General features: G+C 36.1%; 1 protein-coding gene across 1 annotated transcript; it reads right to left on the bottom strand.

Annotated features, from left to right (window-relative positions):
* Nucleotides 1-1213: 1213 nt before the first annotated feature.
* LOC111373756 (putative receptor-like protein kinase At3g47110) lies at nucleotides 1214-2262 on the bottom strand. The gene is made up of 4 exons (XM_022996320.1): nucleotides 2111-2262; nucleotides 1923-2062; nucleotides 1509-1757; nucleotides 1214-1233 (listed from the first exon to the last, which is right to left on the bottom strand). The coding sequence occupies exons 1-4, from the start codon at nucleotides 2260-2262 to the stop codon at nucleotides 1214-1216; spliced, it is 561 nt and encodes a 186-aa protein (XP_022852088.1).
* Between the last annotated feature and the right edge of the window lie 6829 nt (nucleotides 2263-9091).

The raw sequence follows: 9091 nt of genomic DNA, 5'->3' as shown, positions 1-9091 counted from the left end.
ATTAATTTTTAAACTTTAGGGACTGAATTATTAAACCCAAAACTTTAAAGGCCCAATTGCATAAGCTTTAAACTTTAGGGACTTAAGCCTTAAAATTAAATCCTTAAACCTAATTGCAAGCAGGGGCTTCAAGCAACCAAAATTAAATTAGATTCCCCGCCTCCGAAAATTCAATTAACCATAAGGAAGAAAAGAAAATCTTCTCTCTTCCTTTCATCTTCTAGCGGCGGCGACCATATACATTCGAAACAGCAGGTCGGAGCCGGTTGTAGCAGCGCTTGGCGCTGCTGGGCGCTGCCTGTCGGTGCTGCGTTTGCAGCAACGCTGTGTGCTGCTGCATGCAGCAGCCCTGCAGCGCTGCGACGCTGGGTGAGGTGTTGCTGCTTTTGCACCGCCCAGACTAGATCCGGGTTTTCCTAAATCATTTTTTAAAAATTTTTATAATGCCCAGATTGTACAGCGGCAAAAATTCACGCCTAAATCTTGATTTTTTTAATTTCACACTACCTAATGCCACTAAATTTGTTGATTGATACAAATGCAAAAAATTTCCATCAATTAGATTCTGGAAAAAGGTGGTCACGAATTCAGCCAAACAATGTGTAGAAGGAAACTTATAATAATCCATTAACACGTTTCTAGAATAAAAAAACTTGACACCAATAATCCATTTCCCTTAAAACTTTTCCAAAATCCAAGATTTAAAATTTTATGGCCAAAAATACAAATCTGAAAATTTAGAAATTCAAACCATAAATTCCAAAAGATTTTAAACCAGATCCAGAAAGAAAACCAAGAATAACAAACTGTAAAATTTTCAGATTCAACAAAACTAGATTCGAAATCGTTAAATCTGAAAACTTCGAAAATATTGCAATAACAAAAACACAAAAATTTGATTCTCAATGATTCAACATGAAAATGCTCTGATACCACTTATAAAAAATTCATTATCTTCAATTCACCAGATCTTTCATGTTAGATCATCAAAAAATTCAAGATCTGTAGTGAAAGTATACCTGAATCAGAATGGTCATTGCAATAATTGAATCCTACGGCTTGATCTTCCAAATCGACACATAGTCTCATTTTCTCTCTTTGATGGGATGCAGAAGAGAACGAACAAAATAATTTTCTCTACGTGTGATTCGAGGACCATAACTACTATTTGTACACAGATGCCCTTTTGTACTTAATTTGGCCCATCATGGAATTAGGAATTGAGCCCAGTCTCTACACATATATAAACCCACACTTTAAATAGAAGCATTAAAGCCCAAAATCGAAGCTTTATTTGATCACTTTAAATGGGTTCAATCGAATTTGATAGCCTTTAATTCAATACACATCAATTTACACATATAAGTCCACACGATCGTTTAAAATTCCTTACATGGGCATCAAATTACAGATCACTATGCATGTAAGAGATGTATTATCATGTGAAGGGACAAACATATTGGTCAATTTTCAACGTTTCTGGAGTACAAACAACGCTTTATACGTACCTATCAAGCTATTTGCTTCAAGATAGAGCATTTGAAGCTTTGACAAGTTCCCTATTTCTATTGGAATTCTTCCAGAGAAATGATTGTATGACAGAGAAAGTTGTTCAAGATTCAAGCATGTTCCCAAGCTTGAAGGAATATTTCCACTTATTTGATTCACTGCAATCCTTAGCCTCTCTAGCTTAGGAAGGTTGTAGCAAATATCCATAGGTAGACTTCCAGAGAGACTATTGTTTCTTAAACCAATATCTATCAAAGAAGAGAGGTTGAAAATCCTATTTGGAATATTTCCTTTGAGTTCATTATGGGAGATATTTAACTTCCGTAGATTTTTGAGAAATCCAAGACTTGTTGGAATAGGACCATTTAACTCATTTTCCTACATATCTATGTCTTGAAGCTTGCTTAAATTACCAATTTCATTAGGGATAAACCCATGGAAATTATTATTGCTAATAATAAAGGACCTCAGAAAAGAGTCACCGATTTCTTTAGCAATAGTACCCCCTACACCCATATCTGCTAGATTCAAGCTCCTTACTCTTTGATGTCTCCTGCCACAAGTAATGCCAATCCAATTGTAGAACGAGGTTCATTGTGACCAATTTTTGGCCAAGATTTTATTTGGATCAAATGTTATTTGAGATCTGAAGGCTAGAAGAGCATATTCCTCAGTGGTGTTATTTAGAGATGCAACAATGTTGATAATCAAGTAAAGCATTGCCAAAAACGTAGAAATCACATTCTTATCCATAGCTAATTTGAAATGCATATAGAAAATTTGGAGGGTGCTTGTATTGAGGAGTTTGATACAAGTGTGGTACATACATATATAAACAAACTTTGCTTGACTATAATAACCCTAATAGTCACTAAACTTTACAAAAGGCTTTCATGAGGTCATTGAACTTTAAAAATCAACTGATTCATCACTGAACTTTGCAAAAGACTTCCATGGGGTCATTGAACTTTGCAAAAAGTTTCATAGGAGGTTGAAACCTTTTGCAAAGTTCAGTGACCCCGTGAAAACTTTTTGCAAAGTCCAGTTATGGCTTAGGTAATTTTTAAAGTTCAGTGACTTGGTAGAAACTTTAGGTAAAGTTTAGTGACTATTGAGGTAATTAACCTATAAAACTGGAGAAATTATTTCATTGGATGCGGAGATTTTTCTTTGGAAAATCCTGCTTGTATAGAATTTTTCCCACAGAAGAAAACGAGATAACTCACATGGGGTGGGCCCCATGTGAGTTTTATATTCAAAAAACACCACCCACCCCAAGTGTTGTGTGTGTGTTCTGGCAAAGCATTATCTGTACATGCAGTGCTTCTCCTTCCACCCCATGTGAGTTTTATATTCAAAAAATACCACCCACCCCAAGTGTTGTGTGTGTGTTCTGGCAAAGCATTATCTGTACATGCAGTGCTTCTCCTTTTCTTTTATCTTTCATTGCGGAAAATTGTGGTAGTTTTTCCACAAAAGAAAGTTACATTCTTCCAATAGTTCAAAGAAATAATTAAATTTAAGAGCCTTCAAAGTCCATTATTACCCCCACATTTTCTAGTGAAATGTGGAAATATTCTTAAGAAAATAAAATTAGCTTAACATGTGTAACACAGTATATTCTAAACCGTTTGTCATATTATGTAAGGCTAGGTATAGCTTGAATTTCCATTTACAAAAATAATGTTTTATTGTTTTGACAGTCAGAAGAAAGGTTTTTATGTTTACTAAGATCATATAATTTAAATTATTTAGCTTAGTGCATATAGGCTCGATTGGATGTAGAGATTTAATGTGGAAATTGTGAAAAAAAAAAGGGAAAAAGAAGTTCATAAATGAAAGGGAATTCTTCCAATCCAAAAAAAAAAAAAAAAAACTCATGAGACTTAAGTCCACTAAGGATGTAGAGATTTAATGTGGAAATTGTGAAAAAAAAAAGGGAAAAAGAAGTTCATAAATGAAAGGGAATTCTTCCAATCCAAAAAAAAAAAAAAAAAACTCATGAGACTTGAAAGTCCACTAATACCCAACATTTTCTTGTAGAATGTGTTAAGGGATAAAATTTCACATAAAATAAAGATGATAATATAGATCAATTTACAGGGGTTTGGGCTACTTCTCTTAACAAGATTGACATTTTAAGATGAATCTCCAAATTCTAATATGATATCAGAGTCTATTAAGATCTAACGAACAATTTGATCCGATTAAGTCTCAAAAAATGAGAACCAAATTTCAAGATTGGCTTGTTTAAATGAGCCACTATCTTGTGGGGGAATGTTAAGGGATAAAATTTCATATCAAATAAAAATCATAATATAGACCAATTTATAAGGATTTGAAAAACTACTCTTTGAAAAGATAAACATTTTAAGATGGACTCCCAAATCCTAACAATATGTCGAGATTTTCTTAATAAATTACAAGTAGCTTAAAGTGCGCAAAACATAAAAATTGTAAATCCTAAACAGTTTGTCTTATGTAAGGATAAATATAGCTTGAATTTTCGCTTACAAATGAAAGTTCTTTTTTTTGCTTTTTCATTTTTTTTTTTGACACTCAGAAGAAAGGATTTTATATTTACTATGAACATTTAATTTAATTATTTAGCTTAGTGTATATAAGTACGATAGAAGTGTTTAATATTTCTTATAAGACATTAAGCAGCTCAAAAAGGTGCCGCTAGAAAGCATGTGGAGCGGAGCCACATTCAACCCACCAGAGCTAGCTGGAAAGCTTAGGTGGTTAGCCGATATGGGATCCACAGTAATGACTGCCCTACCACTCATGGGCTCATTTGGATGTGGAAGTCTTCGTGCCTATTGGTGAAGAGGACAAGTCTTTATTTGGCGATCTAGGAGACTTGCCAGAGTCTTCGGTGGTCCTTTAGCGTCACGGCAGGGGCACAACATGATACACATGTTGACAAAATTCCAATTTTATAATTTCAAAGTAAATAAACACCAGCTCACATTTTCAAAATAAATAATATTGCACGAGTCTACCTTATCGTATATTCGTATGAGCCACGTTCGAGTCACCATTTCTTCTAGGATTTCAAAGAACAGAATTATTGTAAATTATCAGTTACGTCAAAGTCATGCAAGGCCGGCCTTTTAGATTAGACTCCTATTTGGCACTGAATTTAATCTGAATCAAAATCAAAAATTAATTTCAATCACATATTTAATTGATCTCACGACTTTTCAACCATATATTTTATCAACTTTTATCGGGTTAATTACCCCAATAGTCACTGAACTTTGCCAAATGTCACATGGGAGGTAGCTGAACTTTGAAAGCTTCCTAAGAGGTCACTGAACTTCAAAAGCTTTCCTGTACGTCACTGAACTTTGCAAAAACTTCCTGAGAAGTCACTAAACTTTGCAAAAAGTAGACCCATACATCACTGAGTTGAGTGATCTCTTAGAAATTTTTTGCAAAGTTCAGTGACCTTCGAGGAAGTTTTTGCAAAGTTTAGTAACCTAGCAGGTAGCTTTTGAAGTTCAGTAACCTCCTAGGTAGCATTTGGTAAAGTTTGGTGACTCCCAAGAAGGTTTTGAAGTTTAGTGACCTACCAGGTGGCATTTGACAAAGTTCAGTAACTGTTGGGGTAATTAACCCACTTTTCTCAAAACTACTTTTAATCTCTACCAAACAAGGATTAGACTCGATCTCCTGTGGGAACCAAACATTCATCACTTCCAGTTAACTTCACGTGTGTAGTGTGCATCACCAGATTCCACCAGAATATTCCCTCCAGCTCAGCATGCAGATTCTAGAGACTTCTTCTTCCATACGTATTGCCTCCTTAGTTAGTTAGTTTTGCTCTATAAATAGAGCACTTGTATGCATTGTTAACTCATTGGAGTATAGTCTTCCAATCCTTCCTTATGGAGGTTTCATTTTCTCCTATTATGGAGTTTCCATTCCTCCTTTTATGGAGAGTTTAATGTTCTCCTTTCATGGAGTTTTCTTCCTCCATAAAGGAGTTGATTGTGCCTCCTTTCATGGAGTGTATTTGTTCTCCATTAATGGAGTTTAATCAATTGTTTCAGATTCAATAAATTGTAACATGGTATCAGAGCAATGAAAGCTTCCTGCTGCTGTATTATCTTTGACTTCAGATCATAATTCATCCACATCATTACTATTGTTGCCTTCTGCCGAATAAATGAGATGTTCATCTTTGTAGCAACAACAGGAACGTCTTCATCTCTTCACAGATTCAATAAATCTGTTGCTTGATCTAATATTCATTTAGTGAATAATTTCCAGCTCTTCTCCAGATCTGTCTGCCTCAATTTTTTTTGCAATTCTCTTCGTTTTCTTCTGGATTCTATAAAATCGTTGAGCTGACAATTTCAACCAGAATTCAGAATTTAGTCCATTTGCCACTGGACATCAGGTTGAAGAAATCTCGATGCTCTTGCCGATACAGAGCTGAATGCACAATTGAATTCCTTGGAGGATACAAGAGCAGGGAATTCCTGAAGATGATCCTCGTAATCCTGCTGTAATTGCTGATTTGTTTGGAAGTCTGGTTCAATGATCTGTGCAATGATATTAGGTAGAAAAATGGCAGAACACAGCAAACTCGAAGATCTGTCCGGCTTCATTTTGCTTCCCCCTAGTTGTTCACTCATTTGATCTGATGATATCTTCTATTGAAATACTTTCTATTTGGTTCACATATGACTCAGGAGTTCTTGGTGCTGTGGAAGATCTAAACATCTATCAGAGAAAATTCGAAGTTCTTGTATGCACACAAGGTGCTTGATGAAATGTTCGACAAAGCTACTCTTCTGCAAATACTTTATGAGAGTCATGAGTGTTGTGGCTCAATTTCTTCGATCCAAGATCTGCCCTCTCCTCAGAGTCTAATACGTGCAGTGGAGGTGGAGATTCTATATCATCTGAGATACTGCCACTTAATATATCTGAGATCTCTCCAACTGAAATGCGTGGAACACTTGGATCTGTAAACCAGCCTTACCACTTGAAGGATCTGGAGTAATAGCATCTACTTGAACTTCAATATGTTGTTGTTGTTACATGGTTGATGATTCACAACTCATCTTCAAGATGGATCCAAGTCCATCTTGAGGGGGTGTGTTGGAACCAAACATTCATCACTTCCAGTTAACTTCACCGGTGTAGTGTGCATCACCAGATTCCACCAAAATATTCCCTCCAGTTCAGCATGCAGATTCTAGAGACTTCTTCTTCCATACGTATTGCCTCCTTAGTTAGTTAGTTTTGCTCTATAAATAGAGCACTTGTATGCATTGTTAACTCATTGGAGTATAGTCTTCCAATCCTTCCTTATGGAGGTTTCATTTTCTCCTATTATGGAGTTTCCATTCCTCCTTTTATGGAGAGTTTAATGTTCTCCTTCCATTGAGTTTTCTTCCTCCTTCATGGAGTTGATTGTGCCTCCTTTCATGGAGTGTATTTATTCTCCATTAGTGGAGTTTAATCAATTGTTTCAGATTCAATAAATTATAACATCTCCACTATTAGATAATGGGGTACAAAACCTGAATGGTTCCCAGATTTTGTACGGTGGGAAAATGCCCCCATATATTAAATCTGACTTTAGTAGTCCCTTTACTTTAAATTGTGAACATATTAATCCCAAAAAGGAATGCTGTCCAACATTATTTACGGACATTCAATGTGGACAACGGATTGATGACTGACATCCTATATGGCGTTACTTTGACACCTAATAGGCAAAAAAGATAAAAACATACCATTATTTGTGGAGTGCTTGTCACAGCAATAAATGTGATTTTTTATAAAGACTAATTGAGCTAGAATTCTTATAAATCGTGCTCTTTTGTGGAGCTTCGGTTGCCATTTACCCATTTTTGTAATGTTCACCTATTCTATCTGGCCTTGTTTACCTAATCTTGTAAGAAATTTTCTTGAGTTTGCATAATATTTTGTAATGTAATTGAATCTGAATAAAAGTAGAATTGTTCGGTACTGGATCTTTCAATGGATATATAAACCCTGCTCTTCATGCTTTTCAATGTGGACCTTGATATTTTTATGCTTTAATTTGCTTTAAAAAAATTGTTGAAATCGACTATCTTCTACTGATGTGTTGATGAGGGACAGACGAACTACGAATTAAACAACGAACATGATGTGGTCACAGCAATAAACTGATGCCGGGTAAGGTGGCGATTATCCTATAGGCTCGTTGCAATAGATGATTTGCAAGAACAACACGAAAGAAAACACTCAAAACCAGAGAAAATTCTCTTAAAACTCAACTAATCATATTAATAATTCAGAATGATGAAAATTAACCCACAAACTGGGATAAATAGTTGCAAAATACGAGATTACGGGAAAATTACCAAAAATGGCAAAATTTCGAAAATACACCTGAATAAAATACTAAATAAAAGAAGTAAGTTGTCAAAAAATTTGGCTCAATTCGAGTTTTCTAAAATATGGAAAAAAAAGAAACGAGATATTACCATAAATAGCAAAAAATAACTAAAAATTGAATTTCGGAAAGGAAAATAGTGGATTTTGGCTGGAAATTGATGCCCACCGAGCAAAGCTTGGTGACCATGTCGTGTGCGCCGAAGAGAGCTTTCCGGATTGGGGTCATGGTCGCGATTTTGATAACCGTAGCCAAAGTTATGGCCAAAATACCAAAAACGTGTCAAATTCTCCCAATCAAGGAAATATTTGCTATTCACTTTCGATCTTTATGCTGATCCGCCATCTCATGGTATCTCAGAGCTATCATCGTGCTATCTGACAAATCAGAATCACTCGACTCGGATCTTCCTACATCAAAAACAAAATAAATGCAACTGCCAAACAGAAAACAAAAACAAGAAAATAAAATGGTATTGGACTTGGTCTTGTTCTCTATCTGAAGCCCACGCCCTCTCTCTTCATGTATCAGATCCCCACGTTCCCATGCAATGACTCTTCACAGTTCCTGCCACGTTCCCATGCTATGCATCCAAACCCTTCATTACCTTCAAACAAAATGAAGCCTAAAACAATTTGTGTACGAGTACCGCACGCGGTTATTGATTATTTAACATCAAATTCTCCTGATTGCAGTTGACAGGAACATCACTTGAGTTGATCTACCAGTTGATTCCCGAGCATGTTTAGAGACAAGCTAGTATCAGTTTTCCACATCTTGTTGGGACGTGATTATTGCTACAATGTATTGTACTCTTAGTGGTGTTAATGGGTGTTAGGATTTTATGTAATTGGCAATTATTTAGACAAAAAGGACTTGAATTAAAGACTTGTGAAAGTGAAGGAGTTGATGCAAATATTGTATTGTTGAGTAAGATAAGGCAGGGGTCAAGCTCGGAATAAAGAAATAAGAGGCACCGGAATTTCGCTAGCTTGTTGCTTAACTATTGCTCGAGTGGCAAAAAACAATACCATCACTTCTCGCCTGTTGCCCAGCCATTGCTCGAGTAGAGATGTCAAAAAGGCTCGCCGGCTCGGGCGGCCCTTTGCTCGGCTCGAAAAAAGCCCGAGTAGGCTCGGCTCGTGGCTCGGGCCAAGCCCCATTTTGGGGCGTCGGCTC

Source organism: Olea europaea, unplaced genomic scaffold (genome assembly GCF_002742605.1).
Source record: "Olea europaea var. sylvestris unplaced genomic scaffold, O_europaea_v1 scaffold116, whole genome shotgun sequence".
Classification (NCBI taxonomy): domain Eukaryota; kingdom Viridiplantae; phylum Streptophyta; class Magnoliopsida; order Lamiales; family Oleaceae; genus Olea; species Olea europaea.
This window is presented reverse-complemented; position numbering and strand designations above follow the sequence as displayed.

What these genes read in the sequence shown, in the direction of transcription:
- LOC111373756 (XM_022996320.1), bottom strand. Translation starts at nt 2,262, where the DNA reads ATGGATAAGAATGTGATTTCTACGTTTTTGGCAATGCTTTACTTGATT. An exon ending in AAAATCTTGGCCAAAAATTG is followed by an intron (nt 2,063 to 2,110) that starts GTCACAATGAAC and finishes TACTTGTGGCAG; the next exon opens with GAGACATCAAAGAGTAAGGA. An exon ending in GTTTATCCCTAATGAAATTG is followed by an intron (nt 1,758 to 1,922) that starts GTAATTTAAGCA and finishes CTTCTTTGATAG; the next exon opens with ATATTGGTTTAAGAAACAAT.